The sequence below is a fragment of the Megalobrama amblycephala genome, linkage group LG16 (genome assembly GCF_018812025.1).
Source record: "Megalobrama amblycephala isolate DHTTF-2021 linkage group LG16, ASM1881202v1, whole genome shotgun sequence".
NCBI lineage: Eukaryota > Metazoa > Chordata > Actinopteri > Cypriniformes > Xenocyprididae > Megalobrama > Megalobrama amblycephala.
Window position 1 is genome coordinate 38,572,964 of NC_063059.1, and position 25,307 is coordinate 38,598,270.

Below are 25,307 nucleotides of genomic sequence, written 5' to 3' on the forward strand. Positions count from 1 at the left end.
ATTATTAAAAAGAAAAGCTGAACTTTAGTTCACAAATAATATATTTATTTAAATTGTTACTGCCTAGTTATTATTTTGGAATAAATGTAAAACTGCGTAAAAACACTAACTTGATGAAATTAATATTTGGTTTTAATAGAACATTACATAGTGTAAAAATACAAAATAGAATTGTATTTGGACTCTCTTTTTATGTAATGTTTATTTAACCAGGCAAACAAGAGAGCTCAACATCTCTGGCCAATGTGAATGAAAACATGCCTACAGGAATAGAGAACAAGTCAATAAAGTTAGAATAATTAGTGGTTTAAGCTCTGATGACAAATAGCAATTTATAGATGAGCAGCCATTTATCAATGGGATTGAGAGATTTAGCCCTTAAAGGATCAGTTCACTTTCAAATTCAAATTTCCTGATAATTTACTCACCCCCATGTCATCCAAGATGTTCATGTCTTTCTTTCTTCAGTCGAAAAGAAATTAAGGTTTTTGATGAAAACATTCCAGGATTTTTCTCCATATAGTGGACTTCAATGGAGCCCAAACGATTGAAGGTCGAAATTACAGTTTCAGTGCAGCTTCAAAGCGTTCTACATGATCCCAGACGAGGAATAAGGGTCTTACCTAGAGAAACCATCGCTCTTTTTCATCGCTCATTTTCAAAAAAAAAAAAAAATATATATACACGTTTTAATTACTGCCCTCCACAGGTTAAAAGTTTGAACTAATTGTTACATACTTGCACTAGCGTATTGTATATGACAATTTAGTTCAAACTTTGACCTGTGGAGGGCAGTAATACACTTAGCGGTGTCTACACTGCTGGAATTCAAATAGAGAAGAAAAAGAAGAGAGCTAGTTCAAGATGAGCATTTATGGTTAAAATGTATTGAACTTTTAAATTTTTTTTTTTTTAGAAAATGAGCATTGATTTCTCTAGATCAGACCCTTATTCCTCATCTGGGATCGCGTAGAGCTCTTTGAAGCTGCACTGAAACTGTAATTTTGACCTTCAACCATTTGGGGTCCATTGAAGTCCACTATATAGAGAAAAATCCTGGAATGTTTTCATCAAAAAACTTTTCGACAGAAGAAAGAAATACATGACATCTTTTAAAAAAAATAATAATTGGATAATAAAAAAAATAATTGGACATCACATCGCTCACATTTTTCCACTGTGTTTGAAGTTTTCAGACGGTCCCTCCAGCGAATGTTGACCTAAAAACCAACTTTAGCGCCAATAAATGTGTCATGCTATACTGTATGCTAACAACATTATACGAAGCTATGTAATCAATTATTCAGGGACAAACGCATGTGGGGTTTGACCTCCCACACGTGACGTCATCGTCGCTCGCGTCACACATAAAAAGTGAAAGTAAATGAACAGAGTTGATGTTTCTCCATTTAAACAACCAGGAATATCAATGTGTTTTTAGAGGAACCTTTATAAAAGGTAAGTCGTGAATTTACGTGTAGATACTAGATAGAAAAGGTGGAGGAGTTTTTTTTTTTTTTTTAATCGATATAATTAAATGTTGATCAAGGTGAGTGTTCAGGTCACGAGACTTACAGGTGACTTCCGCATTCTCTGAAACACGTAAATATTTCTCTGAAATGCGTTTGATATTTTTCATTTTAAAGCAAATTAATATGGTTATATTGTTTCATGTTGTCTGTGGTTTATTTTATCATTTGTGTGAACATACAATAACATTGTGTATTTGAGTGAACGCCGCGTCTCTTGATCCTGTCTGAGGAAAAGCTGAATTATTGTGTTTGTACAAGATCTTCCATCCAGAGTCAGTGTTGGAGATCAGATTCTGTTTCAGCTGTTCAGATTCATTATGGATGACACACAAACATCCAGAGATGATGTTTCTCCAGGATGCAGGTACTTTGAATAAACACTAGATTAAATCACCCTTAAATTATGATTAAATGTATGAAGATGGCAAGATATTTTGTTAGGAAGCAAAAGGTTGTTTGATGATAAATGCTTGTAAGTCCTTATCTTAAAGTGATTATAATCATAAAGGATCAAATCTGTTCTGTTATAGTTCAGTTCATCAGAAGAGATCAGAACCAGAGTCCAGCTGTGTGTCTATGAGGAGTGACGGATCTATGGATCGGCCAATAGATTTTAAGAGTGGAGATACACAGACTGATCTCAGGTAAAACATTTCTATAAAAATATGATTATAGTATGGCAAAATACTAAATGACTATAAACAATGTACAAGAATAATTATTCATTATCAGAATATTTATTGATTTTTTTATCTTTATCTCGTTTTTAAAAGTATATAGTGTTACTCACACAGAGACACACATCTATGATAGTACTTAGTTAAATGTACAGTTTGTGTATCAACAGTGTAAATGATTGTGTTTTTTAATACAGCTGTTTAAATCGTTCACTTTATCTCTCTTTGTTGTAGTTCAGTTGATCAGAAGAGATCAGAACCAGAGTCCAGCTGTGTGTCTATGAGGAGTGACGAGTCTATGGAGCCACCATTAAAGTTTAAGAGTGGAGATACACAGACTGATCTGAGGTATAACGTTTCTGTAAAAGATATATAGAATGATTATGATACAAAATGCTAAAAGACATTGTGCTTATTAACTCATGTAATAATGTGGTATTCTAATTTTACAGTCATGAAGTCCTCAACAGGTTTAGATCAAATCTGAAGAAGAAGTTTGAGTGTCTGTATGAGGGAACAGCACAGCAGGGAAACCCAACACTCCTGAATGAGATCTACACAGAGCTCTACATCACAGAGAGTGAGAGTGGAGAGATCAGTAATGAGCATGAGGTGAGACAGATTGAGACACAATCCAGGAGAGCAGAAACAGAGGACACACCGATCAAATGCAATGACATCTTTAGGCCTTTACCTGGACAAGACAAACCCATCAGAACTGTGCTGACAAAGGGAGTCGCTGGCATTGGAAAAACAGTCTCTGTGCAGAAGTTCATCCTGGACTGGGCTGAAGGGAAAGAGAATCAGGACGTCCAGCTCATATTTCCACTTCCTTTCAGAGAGATCAATTTGATGAAGGACAAAACACTCAGTCTTTCTGATCTTCTTCATGTCTTTTTTGTTTTCCCTGAAAAAAAAGAAATGAAAATATCCAGTAACAAATATAAAGCGTTGTTCATCTTTGATGGTCTGGACGAGTGTCGTCTGTCTCTGGATTTTCAGAGCGATGTGAGGTTGTGTGATGTAAGTGAATCAGCCTCAGTGGACGTGCTGCTGACGAACCTCATTGTGGGGAATCTGCTTCCCTCTGCTCTCATCTGGATCACCTCCAGACCAGCAGCAGCTGATCTTGTCCCCTCTGAGTGTGTCCATCGAGTGACAGAGGTACGAGGCTTCAATGAGCCACAGAAGGAGGAATACTTCAGGAAGAGAATCAGTGATCAGAGTCTGGCCAATACAATCATCTCACACCTGAAGTCATCAAGGAGTCTCGACATCATGTGCCACATCCCAGTGTTCTGCTGGATCTCAGCTGCTGTTCTAGAGAAGATGTTGAGCGAAGCAGAGAGTGGAGAGATTCCCAAGACTCTCACTCAAATGTACACACACTTCCTGATCCTTCAGACCGACATCAAACATGAGAAGGACTATGAGAAGAACGTGACAGATGAAGACATGATCCTCAAACTGGGGAAAGTGGCTTTTCAGCAGCTTGTGAAAGGCAATGTGATCTTCTATGAGGAAGACCTGAGAGAGTGTGGCATTGATGTGACAGAAGCATCAGTGTACTCAGGATTGTGCACTCAGATCTTCAGAGAGGAGTTTGGCTGGTATCAGGGGAAAGTCTTCTGCTTTGTTCATCTGAGCGTTCAGGAACATCTAGCGGCTCTATATGTGCACCTCTCCTTCACTAACAACAGCAGAAATGTGTTTGATCAGAGTTTGCGGTCTAAAGTTAAGGAGAGGTTTAAACAGAGAGCTGTGAATGAGGCTCTACAGAGTAAAAATGGACATCTGGACCTTTTCCTGCGGTTTCTTCTGGGTCTGTCAGTGGAGTCTCATCAGATTCTCCTACAAGGACTAATGAAACAGAGAAGCAACAGATCTGACAGCAATAAGAAAATAGTTGAGTACATCAAGATGAAGATCAGGACCATTGACTCTCCAGAGAAATCCATCAATCTGTTCCACTGTCTGAATGAACTGGGTGATCATTTACTAGTGGAGGAAATACAACAATATCTGACATCTGGAAGAATAAATGAAGCCAAACTCTCTTCATCTCAGTGGTCAGCTGTAGTTTTTGTGTTGTTGACATCAGAGAAGAAGCTTGACGAGTTTGATCTCAAGAAGTTTATTCTAGGAAACAATAAAGCTAAAGATAAGAAAGTTTTTCAGAAGCTGCTGCCTGTGATTAAAGAATCCAGATCAGTTCAGTAAGTATCTTTGAGAACAATCACTTCACTGTTAAAACATCAGGAAAATAAAAGTTCATAAATCTTCAGTGCTGCAGAAGTTGTACAGTATTTTGATGTTTTCTAAACGGTCACAATGTAAAATTCCTTCAGATATTCAAACAAAGTCAGAATTTGCATATGAATAAATAATTCAGGTTTACCAGTTGAATATTCTTGCACATGAAGAAGGAAATTAAATATTTAAATATTTGTTTGTAAATAGATGACATAAAAGAAATTGAGACCCGATTGGAAAAGCAGCTCATTTTATCAAGAAGCTCAAATCTCCTAAAACACATTTGATGTATGGTTAACATAGAGTCATACATTTAATTTTACTAGTCAGGTGGACGATTAAATGTTTATCTGAGCTTTAGCTTCAAGTTTATTACAAAATACTCAAATCACTGAGTATCTGAAGTTAGTGCAGGTTCTCTAGTAAAGAGCAGATGTAATGTGTAGCAGCGGCTCCACCATAACAAGAATAACAATGTACAGTGAGACATTTAAGATTATTAAAGATTCATTACTTTTACAAGTAATTGGAATATAGAACATCAAAAATATATTGATGTGAATATTTTTCTAGTAATCTATTAGTCTCCTTTTACATTACATGTATCTATTTTGACATGTTTTGCAGCATGTAATTGTCCATCGCTCCTCTCAGCAGCAAGAAAAACAAAACTTTTATTCAGTGGATTATGTATAACCTTGAAAGAGCACTCGCTTTACAATCACTAAAAATCGGTCACTCATCTCAGTTCACGATCTCACAAAGATCCATTATAATCAATAAAGTTGTCACACTGAATAATGAATCTCTTGCATCGTGTCTTTGTTAATGAGAGGATTCGTGAGCGTGCAGAACTCAGATCTGAACAAAAACTGCAGTGTGATCAAACATTAATTGTTGGACCCCTGCAGTACCGCTGTGGATCGCCGGTTGAAGACCCTTGGTTTAAAGTTAATAAATACATAAATATTAATTTAATTTAGTCTTAACCTTTTTTATTAGTGTGAATTTGACTATGAAACTTTTAAATTATATTGGAATTTAAAGTTGTTTGATGTTTTTTTTTTTTTTTTTTTGATAGCTATTTGATAGTTTAACTATTTATAATGCTGTTTGATTTCTCTCTACAGGTTGTATAATTGTGGAGTCACAGATGAAGGTTGTGCTGCTCTGACTTCAGCTCTGAGATCAAACCCCTCACATCTGAGAGATCTGGATCTGTCTGGGAATGAAATAGGAAATTCAGTGAATCTGCTGTCTGATGTACTACAGGATCCTCACTGTAAACTGGAGATACTGCGGTAAGATCAAATGATCATAAGAGAATTTTTAGTCCATCTCTGTAAGACTGACATTTCAGGATAAGAGATGGACTAAAAGTGAACTCCCACACCTTACTGCCAGATTTTGGAAGATAAATTCTTCAAACAGTTGTACAAGAGGATGTGGTGCTGGTCCTTCAGGAGTCACTCTCAAGCTGTCTGTCTATAAGGCCTATAAAATAAAAAATAAGGTTGCAGTTCTGGAAAATGGTGGCGCTGGAGACTAAAGGGTTCGTCTCAGGTTACATATGTAACCATGGTTCCCTGAGAACAGGGAACGAGACTCTGCGCTGACTGCGCTAGGGGAACGTCCTCCGTGACCCGTGCTCGAAATGCCAAAAATCACCACACTCCAATCCTATTGGCCGGCGACAGCCTATCACGTCAAACGGCGCGAACCGTGACGTATAAAGGGAGCGCCTGGGGAAACAGCCGACATCTTATTGTCTTTGAGCGACTGTAGCAGGCATCCCGCAGCATGGCATGAAAGCGCAGAGTCTTGTTCCCTGTTCTCAGGGAACCATGGTTACATACGTAACCTGAGACGTTCCCTTTCGAAAGGGAACTTCTACTCTGCGCTGACTGCGCTAGGGGAACGATATACCCACGCCGCCATGCTAGAGGAGAATGCCAGTCCAAATGTCTGGACACACATCTGACAGTTCCAGGGAAAAACCGGGGGCAGAACTCCAAGGCTGTCAGTGACAGCATTCCCTACGGCCAACAGCCCAAGCTGAGCCTAAAAGAGGCCTTCCAAAAAAAGCCTACCAAGGCAGCTCGAGCATCTGGAACCAACATCCCGAGAGGGGATGGTCCCTTTAAGGGAATGTGGCCAAGGAACCAAAGGAACCTCGGCCAGTCACTCGGGGGGAAAATCCATCCCGCTGCCACCAAGGAGGCCTAGCCAGATCCAGCGAAGCTAAATCTGGCCTAGCCAACCTTGTCTGATATACAGAATCTCCAAGCGCAAACTCCAAAGAGGAGAGCAGGAAAGAGCGACTGCGAAAGGCAGTAAGCAACTCAACTCAAACCCACACGCAGAGATGGGCATCCTGGAGAGCGGAACTCAGCTAAACGCTATGGACCCTCGTATGAGGGGAGTACAACCACTCATCCAAGGATCTACTCAGCCGTTAACAAAGTGCTGAGGAGGCTGTGCGCTAAAGACCCCTGACCCAGGGGAGCACAAACCAGCCTGGGGGCCGGTCTAACGGGAGACTTCATAGAAGTCTACAACCAAACCAGCTTAGGGAGCTAAGCACAATTACGCAGTTAACCCCGAAGGGAAGTACAAAGCTCAACCTAACAGACAGACCGTAAAGCAGGCACATAGTCATGGAGGCCGGGAAAAGGGCCTGCAACATAACCAGAGTTCACCAGAGAACTGAATGCAGACGGCGGTAACCCAGGATGGCCTGTAGGGCCACACCCTATTGCATATCAAGGTGGAGCAAACCCCAAGACATAACAGCTGCAAGTGTCAGCTCGTGGCAGTGATATCACTAAAGGGAATAAATGCACAAAATACTCAGTAAAAAACATCTTTTACTCTCAGTGAGAGGAGTACCAAGCTAAACTCCGACATGCTAGCAAAGGAAGGCCTGAAAGCGGCCTGTAACCTTAAAGCGCGCGGCGATAGCTAGTGCATTTACCCAATCATGGAATGATGCCCGTACATGACCAGCATAGCTGGGCCAACAGGAAGCTATAAGAGAGGCCTGGAGAGGCCTGCTACTTAAAGAACCATGTGGCACTAGCCCGTGGTCATGACAGGGCCCTAGCTACAAGGAAGGGCCAGTATAACCCAAAATGACAAATTTAAGGGTACTAGCTACACAACCTGAGCCTAGGCATACACATTCCAGCAGGCAATGTTAATCATGCTAAACAGCGTGAGCGTAACGAGCATCGTAAACCAGCAGCGCTGTATCCAAACAAGCTGCATACAGAGAGGCTAAAAACAAATAGCCAACAATCAAACAGCAATGAACCCCAGATGCTGTGGTGCAAACGACCGGGAGAAGTCGGGTAAACAAAATTCCCAACACTCATCCTGAGTGTGCGATCCAACAGGTGATGCACTCAGTGAAACACAAACCCAAACCGGGGAGTACAACAACAACACCGTATTCATATATAGAGGCCGGATAAAGCCTGCTATCATAGAGAACAGGTGTAACCTGTGGCAGCACAAGCACGTTCACATAACACGCCTGCATAAACATATGAAGGGGAAATATGGGCAAAAAAACGGCCAGCAACTTCCTCAGAAGGAGGCCAGAACTAGGAACTATACAACCACAGGGGGATAGTCATGACAGGGGGATGTAAACAAACATACACCTAACCTAGTTCTAGCCTAGCCGCTAGCTAAGGACTGTATGTAGACCACGCTACACTTGGGCTACAAGTTCCCAAACACAGAGAAAGCAGCGCGAGCGACAGCATTAGGTGGCTGAAAAACCGGCCAACACATAACTGACAATAGCGAAAGCTAGTTCTAGCTATACACAGTATCAGCCGAGAAACTACACCAACGCTAAACAACAAAGCGGCCATAAAGGGCCTGCCTGTAACAGTCAGCCTAACATACAGTAATTTGCCCAAATAACCCCTTAAAAACATGAACAGATGACAACTATATGCACGGGAAGCTATACAGAAAAAGCAAGGTCTATATTGAGAATGAAAAATGGACCTGGCTTACCTCCTGCGGCTCGTAGAATGCAGATTCCTCCCCGATTCGTCACACGGAGGGGAAAATCCAAAGTCCCATAAGCCCAAAAGCACTTTCACTATCAAGCCAGACGGCGGGCCGTCAGGAATATATTCACCATAGGCCCACAACATCAGCCCGACTGTAAAGCCCGCACCATATAGATGTCACAAACGCTACCGGGAGGCGAAGGAAGAGCGAGGGTGAGAAAAAGCCCTCGCGAGAGCGGAGATCGATTACCGGCGCTGCTGGCGCCGCTCCTCGATCACCTCCCTCAGACCTTGCTTCTTCCTTCTAGCATCTCGCCGTCTCTGCGACTTACTCCGAGGAGGAGGAGGCGCACGAGTGGCGACACTTTCCCTCCGGGCCTGCCTCTGAGCCTTGGCTCGAGACGGCCTGGGATCTCCCGGCTGTCTGGGCCCAGAGCTGGATCTGAGCTGGATGCAAGATCTAAACGCTGCGGAGCGCGTCTTCGCCTCCCTGATCAAGATCCGTAAGCAGATCAGCCTGGTACGCCAGAAGCACCGTCATAGTGTGCAACGCCGCACCAGCCTGACCTGCAGCGGCGTAAGCCCTGCCATTCAAACGTGACGTCACCTTCAACGCTTTGGATGGCAGGGCCCTCGCCGGAGTTGCCGGGCCATGGGTAGAGAGAAAACGATAGTCTAACCTGCTGCGAGTTCCCTCCTCACGCGCTCCCAGGGCAGCTGCAGTCTGCTCGAGGCGTGTTCCATAACCTCCAGCAACTCCGAAAAACGCCGCGCAGGGAGGCCGAGCGGGAGCCGCGGGCTCACCCGCTTCTTCCACCTCGGCCATCTTCTGCTCTCCGGGGCTTTGGACCAAGAGAGCACTCGCTCCTGGGTCCGAGGATGTTAAAGATAAAACATTGTCGTCATCCGCCAGAAGCGCGTCCTCGTCAGTCGCTTCAGCTTGAGAAAGATTGACACCCCTCTCAAATTCTTCAGCGAGTTCCATCTGCAAGCCCCATGATTTCAATCGCCGCTGAGCCTCAGCACGAGCGGGGCCGGAACCACCAGGCAGTGGTGGTGGCACCTCTCCCCTCGAGAAGAGGGCCAAACGAGAACGGAGCGTTTTCATAGGAAAACGCTCACAGTTAGCACAGGCAGCACCCTCGAGTACTGACTGTGCGTGCTCCTCGCCCAGACAGAAAACGCACAAGTTGTGTGTGTCCTCCGGTGTCAGAAACCTGGGACAAGGATCAGCACACTTCCTGAACGATTTAGCAGAATATTTTCTTTTGGCAGAGTGAAAAAGGCACGAGCAAAAGCAGTCGCGAAAAGACAAAAGGATGTCGGCTGTTTCCCCAGGCGCTCCCTTTATACGTCACGGTTCGCGCCGTTTGACGTGATAGGCTGTCGCCGGCCAATAGGATTGGAGTGTGGTGATTTTTGGCATTTCGAGCACGGGTCACGGAGGACATTCCCCTAGCGCAGTCAGCGCAGAGTAGAAGTTCCCTTTCGAAAGGGAACCTGATGGTTTCACACTTAATTTTTCACCTTAATTCTTAATTATTTTGCAGTTAACATATGTCTTTTCTTTTCCATCTGTTTTTGTATGACCCCGCTGTCCCAATGAGCATTTTCCTGTCCCTTGGTCATGCTTTAACTTTGCAATTTCTAGTACTGCATTAGTATTGCATCCTTCTCATGAGTATTTAATAATTTTTGACTTTTCAGTCGGAGTTAAATTTTTTTTTTTGGCTCATTTTTCCTGTAAAAGAAAACATGCCTAATAATTTTGCACACCTGAATATAAGGCATTTTTCATTTTCATCACTTATAAATGATTAAAAACAATATTAATAGTAGTTATTAAGATTGATGTGAATTGGAATTGGTAAAACGTGCTTGGAAAAAAAATTTGATCAGAAAATCAAATTGCCTAATAATTCTGCACACAGTGTATATTGTATGTTTACATCGTAATACCAGTGTAATACCCATAAATCACAAACAAACACACACACACACACATCATGTTTTGTGCTCTGTTACATTTTAGATCTCAATTATTTGTCACGCATTTCGTTTTTGTGCTTTAAGTTTGTATTTTCTCTTTAATAATGGATTCACTGCTAAACTGATCTGATCTGAGAGAGTGAAGAGTGTGTCATTGTTCTCTACAGGTTGAGAGATTGTGGAGTCACAGATGAAGGTTGTGCTGCTCTGACTTCAGCTCTGAGATCAAACCCCTCACACCTGAGAGAACTGGATCTGTCACTGAATAAAATAGGAAAATCAGTGAATCTGCTGTCTGATGTACTACAGGATCCTCACTGTAAACTGGAGAAACTGTGGTAAGATCATAATTGACTCTCACATGAATCACAATGTAAAGTATATTTAAGGTGTAAAGAGAAATGAAGAACATGCTGGATTCATTCTCACTGTTCATCATGTTCATCTTTCTGCATTGACACTTTCTAAAGTATTGTTTTTCATTTTGTAAAATCACACACACACACACACACACACGTTTTGTGCTCTGTGACATTTCAGATCGCAATGATTTAACACACATAATTTGTGCTTTAAGTTTGTATTGAATTCACTGCTAAACTGATCTGATCTGAGAGAGTGAAGAGTGTTTCATTGTTCTCTACAGGTTGAATAATTGTGGAGTCACAGATGAAGGTTGTGCTGCTCTGACTTCAGCTCTGAGATCAAACCCCTCACACCTGAGAGAACTAAATCTGTCACTGAATAAAATAGGAAAATCAGTGAATCTGCTGTCTGATGTACTACAGGATCCTCACTGTAAACTGAAGAAACTGCAGTAAGATCATATTTGACTCTCACACATGAATCACAATGTAAAGTATATTTAAGGTGTAAAGAGAAATGAAGAACATGTTGGATTCAATCTTACTGTTCATCACGTTCATCTTTCTGCATTGACACTTTCTAAAGTATTGTTTTTCATTTTGTAAAATCACACACACACTCACTGGTTTGTTTTGCTATCAAAGCAAACATTCTAGGTGTAATGGTTTTTATACTGTATAAACTGTATATTCTGTTTAGTATGATTATAAAGCTATTTTAAATATGAGGACTCATGAAATGTGCTCATATTGCATGTTTATGTCGTAATACCAACGTAATACCCATGTCATTATACAAATTTGTGTCCCACACACACACACACACACACACACACACACACACACACATCATGTTTTGTGCTCTTTTACATTTTAGATCTCAATGATTTATCACACATTTAGTTTTTGTGTTTTAAGTTTGTTTTTTCTCTTTAAAGTCCCCCTGTAGTCAATTATTTTATCCCTTAAAACTCATCTCATGACATATTTTTTTAAAAATTCAAGTAAAAAAAAGCCCCACCTCCACTCACGCCAGCTCGGAGAGTATACTGTTGCTGTAGTGATGACGAGGCAATTTGTTGATTGTGTTGTGGCTACATGAAATAAATGCACATCCTGTTTTAGCTAGCAATATTGTTTTAGCTAGGTTTTATAGTATTAAAATATTTCGAAGGACAAAAACATGAACTTTATTGGCTTTACTTCAAGTCAGCTGTCACTTTACTTTGGCGCGAGCCCCTATGCGCTCGCACACTTGACACAGCACTTGCGATGGTTCTGTCATTAATTAATATGAAATAATATGATTAGCCGTTTGCTTGACTATGTTATCAAACATAGGTTATCCGCTAAAAATGTGTTGCTAATGTTAGACACACCTTTCCAGTTCTTCATGTCAGAGTCAGACAGCTGCCTTCTAACAATCAGTATCCTTACAAATGCTTTGAACGTCAGAACGTCAGTGGAGAAAAGCTTATAGTTCATCATAACATCGTAATAGACTCACTATATTGATAAATCTACACAATTTTTCATATCAACAGAAAATATACCGGGATAACCTGGCTTCTCTTGAGACTTTCCTGCTTCAGAGCGGTCATGATTAATGATTCAGTGAGGCCTCCATAGGGAGCAATGACATTTCCTCTCTCAAGCTCCATAAAGGTACTAAAAACATACAAACCCGATTCCAAAAAAGTTGGGACACTGTACAAATTGTGATTAAAAAAGGAATGCAATAATTTACAAATCTCATAAACTTATATTTTATTCACAATAGAATATAGATAACATATCCAATGTTGAAAGTGAGATATTTTGAAATGTCATGCCAAATATTTGCTCATTTTGGATTTCATCAGAGCTACACATTCCAAAAAAGTTGGGACAGGTAGCAATAAGAGGCCGGAAAAGTTAAATGTACAGTACATATAAGGAACAGCTGGAGGACCAATTTGCAACTTATTAGGTCAATTGGCAACATGATTGGGTATAAAAAGAGCCTCTCAGAGTGGCAGTGTCTCTCAGAAGTCAAGATAGGCAGAGGATCACCAATTCCCCCAATGCTGTGGCAAAAAATAGTGGAGCAATATCAGAAAGGAGTTTCTCAGAGAAAAATTGCAAAGAGTTTGAAGTTATCATCATCTACATTGCATAATATCATCCAAAGATTCAGAGAATCTGGAACAATCTCTGTGTGTAAGGGTCAAGGCCGGAAAACCATACTGGATGGCAAGACGGCACTGCATCACATACAGGAATGCTACTGTAATGGAAATCACAACATGGGCTCAGGAATACTTCCAGAAAACATTGTCGGTGAACACAATCCACCGTGCCATTCGCCGTTGCCGGCTAAAACTCTATAGGTCAAAAAAGAAGCCATATCTAAACATGATCCAGAAGCACAGGCGTTTTCTCTGGGCCAAGGCTCATTTAAAATGGACTGTGGCAAAGTGGAAAACTGTTCTGTGGTCAGACGAATCAAAATTTGAAGTTCTTTTTGGAAAACTGGGACGCCATGTCATCCGGACTAAAGAGGACAAGGACAACCCAAGTTGTTATCAGCGCTCAGTTCAGAAGCCTGCATCTCTGATGGTATGGGGTTGCATGAGTGCGTGTGGCATGGGCAGCTTACATATCTGGAAAGGCACCATCAGTGCTGAAAGGTATATCCAAGTTCTAGAACAACATATGCTCCCATCCAGACATCGTCTCTTTCAGGGAAGACCTTGCATTTTCCAACATGACAATGTCAGACCACATACTGCATCAATTACAACATCATGGCTGCGTACTTTTCACATCTGTTTTTATTCACAATTTGTACAGTGTCCCAACTTTTTTGGAATCAGGTTTGTATTTAAATCAGTTCATGTGAGTACAGTGGTTCAATATTAATATTATAAAGCAATGAGAATATTTTTGGTGCGCCAGAAACCCCAAAATAACGACTTATTTAGTGATGGCCGATTTTAAAACAATGCTTCAGGAAGCTTCAGAGCATAATGAATCAGTGTCAAATAGGCAGCTGTTCGGAGCGCCAAAGTTACGTAATTCCAGCCGTTGGCAGTTTGACACTTGATCTGAATCATGATTCGATACACTGATTCATAACGCTCCGAAGCAGTATTTTGAAATCGGCCATCACTAAATAAGTCGTTATTTTGGGGGTTTTTGGCACACCAAAAATATTCAGGTCGCTTTATAATATTAATATTGAACCACTGTACTCACATGAACCGATTTAAATATGTTTTTAGTACCTTTATGGATCTTGAGAGAGGAAATGTTATTGCTCCCTATAGAGGCCTCATGAAGCCATCGGATTTCAACTAAAATATCTTAATTTGTGTTCCGAAGATTAATGAAGGTCTTATAGGTGTGGAACAACATGAGGGTAAGTAATAAATGACAGAATTTTCATTCTTGGGTGAACTAACCCTTTAAAGGCACAATATGTAGGATTTTTAGATTAAAATATATATTTACATTTAGTCATTTAGCAGACGCTTTTCTCCAAAGCGACTTACTAATTATCCAAACAACACTAGAACAATATTATATATTTTGTTGACTTGTGTACTTACATTATCACAAATGTTTCCAAGAATGTTAAAATCCAGAGAAATAAGCAGTTTTAACCAGGACACAGATCGTGTCTGTGCGTCGCCTATCAATGACATCATTACCCTTGATTTTGTGGAAACCATGGAAACAGGTTTAGACACTTTAGTATATTATGTGTTTTATTAGACAGGGGAGCAGCTGTTTAGAAACATTCATCGACAGAAAACTCATCATGTTATATAGCTCAATACAGTAAGTCTTATTGTTTAAATCTCTTCTTGATTTACGACGAGTACCACATTTTACCATGCCTAATATCGATCTAGTTAACTGCAGTATCTCATAGTAGCTGCCGCACAAACGCAGAGTAGCACTATAACAACTTTAAACACTCAAATCTATTATGATAAACAGCGCTGCGTTACCCCACATACTCAGAAGAAAGTTTTAACAGATCAAATATTCACATATCCCTGTGATCTCCCAGATGAAGGTTAGTTTTAATTTAACCAACACTTTAATGTTTGCGAATGACTCATAATCGTATCCTAATTTAGTTACTTAGTGTTTGGTAACGAAGGGCCAACTTTGCATCAGCAACAATGACTCAATGAAAAACAAGTCATTTATAAGATGACAACTGATGGCTCCTGTATTCATAGCAACTAATCATAAATATAGGGGGCTGCTGCTCAATATAATAGTTTAAGAACATTATGTAAATTGGTAAACTATTTAGCCTAGGCTATTAAAACGTACACCAAAACTTGAACTGTTAAAAATTATAGCATTTTATGAAAAAAAAAAAAAAAAAAAGATGCAAATGTAACTAGTCCACTTTTACTTCCCACAAGGTGACCAAAAAACAAACTATAATGTAATCAGGGAGAAGAAAACTTCATATATAACAAAAAAGATAATTTATTTATACAAGTAAATCAATAAAAACAACAAGATACATATAACAAAAGTTCCTTCCCCCCGCAAAAAGATATTAATAACCAGCCAACCCTCTCTGGATCCCAACACAAGCCAGCTCTTTACACAGAACGATTTGAAAGAAAAAAAAAAAGAGTAAAGTAAATTACATAAACAACCCCAAAATCATATTAAATAAATACGACACTCAATAAACACTCAACTAATTACACTGCAAACATAAACCACATGCAAAAAATAGTTCATGTGTTTTAAAGCATCAATCTGATTTAGGAAATATAGAGGTTGGCCGGCAACACGAGGCTGGGAAGTGATACAAATAAAGAGAAAAAAAATAAAAATACAAAAAACCCAGCTAGCCAGTCCCGTTCATACAACAATCATAAACTAACTGCGCTGGAGGCATACAGCGCGCACATGCAAGGACGGGCTAGCGAGAAAACAAAACAAAAACAAACATAGGAGGAACCGCGATCAACTAAACCTAATATGAAAACAAACAACAACAACAAAAAAATTAACAATATTCAATAATCACACTATTCTTTAATATCATTAAAAATAATAAAATCAAACCACTTAAATGTTATAAATACTCTCTCCGATTACCTGCAACACAGCCATGAACCAATATCCGAGATCAAACGAGGACGGGCGTGACCAGCAGCCGCTAAATCCATGATGTTTACACCACTTGGGTAAAGTTGGTTTTATATTCGCACATTCGTATTCAATAGCCTTGTTAATCACACTACATTGGACATTCACAAGTAAATATGCCATTAAAACAATACTTGCCTATTTTGATCGACTGTGAAAAATGTTGTAAGTTGACAATCGTTGGTTGTCAATATCATGTCGCTGCTTAAAATTCGCAAACATTAATTTATTGCACATTTATTGGAAAGTCTGAATTTATCAGAAGTCCGAATGTGCGAATATAAAACCAACTTTACCGAAGTGTTTACACCTACATTAAAAACATCAAACCCTTTAATGAAACACCACTTTGTAAAGATAAACATAGATATTATGGGATTAAAGCTGCCTCAAAACTGTGCATGTATGTATTTGTTGACATGGTTTTAAAGCTATTGTTATCCAATTTGTTGGCCTTAAAACATCTTAAAATGCATATATGAACACCAAGGAAATACAAATTTTCTCGGGGGGAGCATGAAACCCCCTAGCATAATATATTTTGTGACCTCAGTAATTATGAAACCCTGCGTACGGCCCTGCTTCTTTTCTATCTAACGAAATCAAAGGTAAACATGTGTTCCTCCAGTTGTGCGTGCTTTGGGCCTAAACTTTGTATGCACTGTGATCAATGTGTGAAAATAAATGAGAGCAAAAATGCGATTGAATGTAAAGGTTTGTGTCTCGTTGTTATATTCAAAAAAATCAATAACTACCGATTGATTGCCATTTTATCTATCTATCTATCTATCTATCTATATAAATTGCAGAAAAAAAAATTTGGAGGGAGGACCCACCCACATTTTTTTTGCTTCCGACGCCCATGGTCCATACACAAACCAATGCGGAAGCGGTACCAGGCAGCACAATGTTTACATCTGCATTAAAAACATATCGCCCTGGGGAGTATTCCAGAAAGCAGGTTATGTGACATACCTGGGTATGTTTAAGAGTAAGTAAGCGGATAACCTAAACTTTCGGTTCCAAAAACGGAGGTAACTTTTAGGGTAAGTAAGTAACCATAGCAACTTGCTCTCTGAACATGACCTGCTCCAGAGCAGGTTATGTTCAAGGGTTAGTTAGTTTAAGAGGAATTCAGATGCATGTTATATTATCAATATTGTTATATTAATGTATCTAAATTTGTTATTGCAACGAAGGCGGGACTCAGAGTAAGATCCACATGCAAAGCTTTATTAAATGTTGAGCGTGGTCGCAGGCATTGTCAAACGGGGCGAACAGGAACATCAGAGACAGGCAGGATCGTAGTCAGAGAACAGGCAGTGGTCAAAAGGCAGGCAGCTATCAATCACAGAACAGTAGAACCAGACAGGGATCAGTAACAGGAACTGGAACTGGAACTGGAACAGACAGGGAAACAGTATTAACGCTTGGAAATGTTACACTGGGGAAAACAAGACCTAGCGGTGAGGTGATGTGTGTAAGAGTCTTTTATAGTCCTGGTAATGAGCTGCAGCTGGGTGTGGTGATTAGTGATTAGTGAGAAGTGTGTGCAGGTGACTGGCAGAGGGGATGATGGGAAATGTAGTCCGGGAACTGACAGGAACTGACGGTGATCATGACAGTTATATAGTTACAGTTATATACACAATGTTATATTATACAATATATAAATGTTTATTCAATTCTAATATATGAATGTATTTTATTGTCATCTCACACATGGATCTGCTTTTTATCCATTATAACAGGACATTTTCTATGCTATAATTTCTATAATAAAATACATATCATATAGCCTATGTGATATTTTATTAAATAATTAGCATCAAACAATATTAAGAATAAAAAATGATTGCATGACCACCCAATAGGTGGTGATGTGCACCAAGTAGGTTATGTAAATCGCCATTAAACAAAAGAAGAAGAATGAAATAGAATGGCGCGCTTTTTCTTAGCGTCTGTTTCCATGGTGAATCATCAATTCGTCGTTCTGTTGAGAATGTCTTGTGTGTTAACCGGGAACATACTCTGGGTTGGTTCCATTTTTGGAACCAGCATACCACGAGTAAGCAATGTTTGGGTTAATCAACCGAGAGTTCAGGGTATATGTGTGTTAGATTAAAATCTCAATAATAGGTAGAATATTTGTAATTCCAGTCATCAGTTAAGAAACAGGCGCCTCAACCCCTTGTGATGTGTGGCAGCAGCAGCGCGAGATCTCGGGAGAATGACCAAGCAGACACAGATCAAGTGTGGTACAAAGCATTCTCAGATTTATTCAGGAAGAAGGGAGATTACCAAAATATTTGCCAGGTAGCTGTGCGTTTAAACAGTACCCTTCCAGACAAATCTTCCTGGACTAACTCTTAGAGCTGCATCCAAGGATAACATGGGATGAGTTCAATCTCCACCACAGGAAATTATTAAAAAACAACTTACCTGTGATGAAGGATGACCTCTCAGTCCCCCAGTCCCGTGTTTCTTGGGAATATCCCGGACGAGCCCCCAAACTGTTAGATCAAAATCTCAATAATAGGTAGAATATTTGTAATTCCAGTCATCAGTTAAGAAACAGGCGCCTCAACCCCTGTGATGTGTGGCAGCAGCAGCGCGAGATCTCTGGAGAATGACCAAGCAGACACAGATCAAGTGTGGTACAAAGCATTCTCAGATTTATTCAGGAAGAAGGGTCATATTTATAGACATAGGTCAAACAACAATCTCCAGGATGGCTTGAGCATCCAATCATACGACTTACCATGTAAACCTTACCATGTATGGCATTTCACAAAATATAATAACAAATAAGAAATGTATGTGCGTAAATGTGTGTGTGTCTTCAACTTCTGGTTACGTGTGAGAGTGTCAGTGTGTCCAAGGACTACTACTTGTTGTTTTGTCTAGGTAGGCACATGAGCTGCACAATGGAAAAATCTCAAGACACAGAGAAAGTCAGAAAGTGAAGCCCAAGAAATAAAAAAATATTTAACAATGGCCACTTTAAATCATTTATGATTTAGTGCTTCCCTTTAAAGAAAATTGATCAATCTGTTTTTCAAATAATAGCAAGCAAAATCTAAACACATAATCATAATCTAATACTGTGATCTATGGATTATTCCAAGACTTGTCTTAATCATTCCCTGTATGGATTGTAATATGCATGGAGCCAAACATAAAAGCAGTAAAATCATCAGTAAACAGTAAACAGTAGAACAGGAAACAACAAATTAAAGTATGTCGCCCAGTTAGAGAACCATTGTCCTTTTTACATAGTTCATGTTGATTGTCTTGGCAGCGTTGTAAGTTAGAGGGACAACGGACCAGACGCTGTGTATGGCATGACAAATCAAAGAGTCCTTGGTGTCGTCCATGTGTCCATGTCATGGCAGCAGGCATAGCCGAGTTCAAAGTTATTGTTACAAGTCCCATTCTGCAGTCAAAGTTTTCTCCAACACTGCTGAACTGCTCTCTCCTTCCATGGTCCTTGACGTTGTTATGTTGGTCCAGATTAACTAGTCAGATCGCATATGGACGTAACGCTGCGTGTTCAGCTCCTTTCCGGCCATATGTTTACTCTCCTAATTAATCTGAACGTCCCCCTTGGCACGGGGCAGCCTTCAGTCTACTCGCGTGCATCAATTGCGGCTGCAGGTCAGTCAGCACTCCCATCCTTGTCACTGCAATCACCATGGCCGGCCCCAGATATTTTGGCTCTCCGATCTTGACTGGTTTCAGACTCCTTATCAGCACCTGCACAGACTTGTGTGTTGGTTTCTCTGAGGGGAGAGGAAGAGTTAGTGAAACATCACCATTAATAGAATTAAATTTTTCGACCAGCTCCGTGACATAGTCGTCCAGGATCCTCCATTTCACCTAAAGAAGAAAAACGCCAGCGCGGCCTTTGACCAATGGTGTCGGGAAAGGCCTACCCATCAGAATTTCAAAAGGAAACATTCTAGTAGTGGAGGATGGTGTCATTCGTATTTCAGCTAAAACAGCTTGCAATACAGTCATCCAATTTTTCCGTCTCTAAACACGCTTTAGTTAATATATCTTTGATCGTTCTGTTAAATCAATCAATAGTTAAAGTTTTAGCCAATAATTGTGTTACTTTGGATGTAAAAGGTGTTCCATAATCATTTTAAATGACACTTGGTATCCCAAATCTGGGTATAATTTCTTTGCATTTTTTTCATTCTCCCTCGCACATAGGAAAGCTTCTGGCCACTTTGTGAATCTGTCAATGGATGTTAGGTTTTGCACAGATAAAGCATTAATTGCCTGAGCTGTCTTAGCAGCACTTGTGTGCGAGAGACCATGATAGTGACGTATAAGCAACACAAGTGTCGACTTTGGCCAATTGATTACTTACTTGCTCTTAATCCCCTGCTGCATGTCCCCTCACCTTGACTATGGCCACTTTGCTCGTCAGCTCTACTACATTAATTAAATCTACTATCAAATCAGAATGCGTACTTAGAATTAGTATAAATTTTGACAATTTTATTAACAAGTTCCACTGCCTGTGCTGATGTGTATGGTAATGTTTTTCTGCATAACTATAAACCATCTGATGGTTTAGAACATGAACATCAACAGATCGGTCCTACAAGCAGTTTCAGTTTCAATTGATTTCAAACAATCAGGTACCTCATCAGTGCTGTCAGTGGTTTGGTCAGCAGTACTAAGCAACTCTCTCAAAGCAATGACAGCAGTGTGTGGCACAGATGTTGGCTTAATCATTGAATTTGTAGTTGCACTGTGCCGTCATGTGTATTAAAATTATGTAAAATTGCATTTACCTGATGTGAGGTGTGTAACGTCAGTGGATGTGTACTGTTTTTTCAGCATCTCATACCATCAGGGCAGCAGCAGCCACTGCTCGAAGGCAGACCTTGTGTAATGTTGTCTAATGTTTTGGAAAAATACGCCAAAGGGCGATAACTTGTACCGTGTTCCTGGGCCAGTATCCCCACTGCAATGCCCCCGCTCTCGTGCACGTAAAGGTGGAAGTCTTTTTTGTAGTTCATTTCAACAGTCCACTTGATGACTTGTTGTGGTGAGGCTTGGTGTCAGTGGCCTTCTGAGATAATGTATCCCAGATAAGAGACTTGTGGTCTCACCCACTGCACTTTCTTTCTTGAAGCAGAAAATGATGGAGGCCTGTTCAGTTCTCTGCTGTCGTTGTGGCTGAGATGAGCGTAGTTGGTGGGAGCTTGATGTTGCTGAGGGTTTTGTGCACGATTGCAGAGAACACAGCAGGCGAGTCAACGTAGCCCTGAGGAAGACGTGTCCATTTAAATTGTTGTTGTTTGTACATAAATGAAAATAATGGCTGCACCTCTTCAGATATCAGTATGCTGAAAAAAAAAAATCAGAACATATATAAAGGACAGTATAGAATTTATGTGTAGGATATTGAATTTATTATAGTTACCACATCCAGTACCACTGGTGAAAGATCAGATCTTTGATCTTTCTCAAATCTTGTGTCAGTCGCCAACTTTGTCCATCTGCTTTGAGAATAGGATTAAAAGATGTGTTATATTGGTGAGTGTGTCTTAATAATAATGCCATGTTTTAACAAATTTTCAATCACAGGTTCAATGCCCTTCTGGAGAAAGAGGGTATTGTTTTACATACACCGGTGTTTTTGTTTTCAGTAACGCAGTGTACGGTTTATCATTGATGAAAGCTTGTGCTTAGCCCACAGTTTCACAGTTTTGGATTTACTCATTTCAGTGACGCTATCTCTTCTCCCTCACTCTCAGCTTCACACAGTAGGATGAGGGTGTGGCTCAGGGGACACCATCAGCACAGAAGGGAAGAAAAAGAAAAATCATTATCAAAATCATTTTCATAAAATGTTGACCATCACTTGTGACCACAGGCAATATTTTTTTACCATCTACATTCAATTCCAAATTTGGCAAATCAGTTTTGTTATTTTTATATTTTAGAGTGAGCAGAAGTACTTGGGGTTCCTTCACTCCTTAGGCATCCCTATTGGGGAGTCCATTCCATTCTGTTTGGTATTTGTTACTCTTGGTTGGAGTTTTTAATTCTCCTTTTTGTCTGTTTCTCCCTGTCTGCGTCTCCCTGTCATTTCGTTTCCTACACTCTTTTGCCCAATGACCAGGTTTGCCACAATAATGACATTTCTCTCGCCTTCCTTTCCCTTTTCCAGTCATTTTATCATTTTCTGTTTTCAGAGAAGGACACACATCAATTATCTCTGTCTCTGTCACATCATCCCCCAAAGTTCTGAGGAGTATTACTTTAAAATCTGGACCCGTCAGTTGTGCATAACGGGTATGACATTTCAGAATCTGCACAAATTTCACTGGATGAGAGGGAGAAGGCAGATTGTTACATATACTTTCAATGTCACTTGCACTTGCCTTAGCAGGACGTATGGAAATTTGATTTCCCTGTCTCACAAACATTAAAGCAGGCTTTGATTTTTGTTCACCTTTTGCTTTCTCGCAGTCTGCCCGTTTACTGGGAGCTGCGGTCCCCCCTGCCACACACTGTTGTGTCTCTCTACATTCTGGCAGGGTGGGATATAATTTTGATGGAATGAGAGTTTTTTTTCAATTCCTCTACTGTAGGAGCCTTATATTTACAAATATTTGATGTTGAGGCATAGGGCTGATATGGGTACCCCTTTTTTCCTTTTTTAAATTTTGGCCTCTCTGGACCTTTATCCCAATATGTTTTCATTTCTTTCCATTTACTGTACGATTTTTTCATGTACTTATCATTCCACTCTGGGTCTCCCCAGCCCCCATTAATCATCGAATTTGCACTTTCCATATCCCCTGGCTTAAAAGAGCCTTCTTTGGGGAAAGGATCCAATTGTATTTTTCCTTGAGTCCACCCCTCTAAATTTGATAAATAGGGTTCACTCCAATATCCACAATTATTTCTAAACATCCAATTTCGGGGTGTCTCATCTTGAATTGGTCTTGATATCTTTTTGACCCATCCTTCACCTAATTTGATTTTTAATTTGCCACACCACACCAAAGGGGTCTTTTTATAATTCTTTAATTATAATTATTCAGCCAATTTTATTAATTTGTCAACCGGAATATTCCCATCAACACTTTATTTTCAGTCAGAGCGGATCTAAACGGATATCCGTCAGAGCGGATCTGCACGGATCTTCCTCGCACCGGAGGGATTACCAAAATATTTGCCAGGTAGCTGTGCGTTTAAACAGTACCCTTCCAGACAAATCTTCCTGGACTAACTCTTAGAGCTGCATCCAAGGATAACATGGGATGAGTTCAATCTCCACCACAGGAAATTATTAAAAAACAACTTACCTGTGATGAAGGATGACCTCTCAGTAGGGATGGGCGATATGGCCTAAAAAAATTATCGCGATAATTTCAGGTATTTATTGCGATAACGATACCAATGACGATAATATATACATATCAATTTGACGGACAGTAAAAAATCTATCATAATCAATTATTACCCGTCATTTTAATTTTTATATTATAATGATAAGACATTTGATAGCTTCTGATTTCATACACATTTTCATTTTTATTCATGAACTTGCAGGATAAGTTGATAGGCTTTCATCTTGATAGGCTTTTCATTTTGATCTCGCTTTCATCTTGAACAGCTTCATCCTTTCCTCTTTGCAGAACGAAATACATGAAAATATGTTGAAAGACACAGTAGCTTACCGAAATCGTCAGTGTTGCAAGCATTTTCACTTAACATTAACGTTATGTTAACTTGTACCTCAGAATTCGTTTGATAGTCAGCAAGAAAAATAACAAAACGAACCATTTAAAACAAAACGAACTAGATTAGAAACTGATTTATGTAAGTATAAGTATCACAACTTTATTATTATAAAATATACCTAAACCGAGTGCTTGCCTGTGTGGTGAATCATTTTATTCTGGAGACTGAACTCGCGCTTTGCTGCCACACTGGAGCGCACCTCCAGAGCACCTACTGGACAGGGGTGGGAATTACATTTACAAGCTACATACTACATCAGCCTCAGTAATCTGTCAAAATGACGGACGGCCTTCATATTTTTTTCCGTCATTGCTAAAAAAAAAAAAAAACCGTTAACGCGAACTCTGATATATATAAATATATATATATTTCACACGACCGCGGTGGCGCGGTTGTCATGCCGACCGTAAGAGCCCTAATTGTATCAAAAAGTAACAATCCCAACTATGTCTTCAGATAGTTAACAAAATATAGCTGTGACGCAGCTCTCCGTGTACGCGCTTCGGATGAGTACACACAAATCTCCTCACAGTGCGCGCGAGTTCTCTTTTGCGTCTTACAGTTGAATGTTTAAAGTGGCAAGGTTTAAATGGGTTTAGTTTAAACACAGATAGCAGCGTGAGATGTTCAGGTCTCACCTGCACTCGCGCGCTATCAACACCCGGGTGATGACGGCGTGAATGACATACGGCTCACTCACTGAACATTTGTTTATAGTGATTATTATAGTTTGCTCCGCATCTGATTTTCTATAACCAAACCAGTTCCAAATTGTGGTGGTAGCTCCTCGCTTAACAACAAACTGCTCCTCAGCCTCACATCTTTTTAGTCGTGCTTGTTTTAACTCCGTGCGTGAACAGTGAATCGGTCTCGCACGAAACTACGTCAACAACTAGACTTATCGTAATTATCGAGAGGAGACAAATTTTTATCATGAGGAGAATTTTCAACGGTATTTATCGCAAACGATAATATCGCCCATCCCTACCTCTCAGTCCCCCAGTCCCGTGTTTCTTGGGAATATCCCGGACGAGCCCCCAAACTGTTAGATCAAAATCTCAATAATAGGTAGAATATTTGTAATTCCAGTCATCAGTTAAGAAACAGGCGCCTCAACCCCTGTGTTGTGTGGCAGCAGCAGTGCGAGATCTCTGGAGAATGACCAAGCAGACACAGATCAAGTGTGGTACAAAGCATTCTCAGATTTATTCAGGAAGAAGGGTCATATTTATAGACATAGGTCAAACAACAATCTCCAGGATGGCTTGAGCATCCAATCATACGACTTACCATGTAAACCTTACCATGTATGGCATTTCACAAAATATAATAACAAATAAGAAATGTATGTGCGTAAATGTGTGTGTGTCTTCAACTTCTAGTTACGTGTGAGAGTGTCAGTGTGTCCAAGGACTACTACTTGTTGTTTTGTCTAGGTAGGCACATGAGCTGCACAATGGAAAAATCCCAAGACACAGAGAAAGTCAGAAAGTGAAGCCCAAGAAATAAAAAAATATT

At 40.0% G+C, this 25,307-nt stretch overlaps 2 protein-coding genes across 2 annotated transcripts in view; both read left to right on the forward strand.

The window, feature by feature from the left end:
• Positions 1–25,307, forward strand: part of LOC125248560 (NACHT, LRR and PYD domains-containing protein 12-like) — a 1,264,817-nt gene that overhangs the window by 1,132,262 nt on the left and 107,248 nt on the right. The window lies entirely within an intron of this gene.
• LOC125248575 (NACHT, LRR and PYD domains-containing protein 3-like) lies at positions 1,376–11,471 on the forward strand. Its single transcript, XM_048160562.1, has 8 exons — positions 1,376–1,458; positions 1,791–1,896; positions 2,063–2,176; positions 2,444–2,557; positions 2,662–4,425; positions 5,593–5,763; positions 10,647–10,817; positions 11,126–11,471. The coding sequence occupies exons 1-8, from the start codon at positions 1,398–1,400 to the stop codon at positions 11,298–11,300; spliced, it is 2,676 nt and encodes an 891-aa protein (XP_048016519.1). The 5' UTR covers positions 1,376–1,397; the 3' UTR covers positions 11,301–11,471.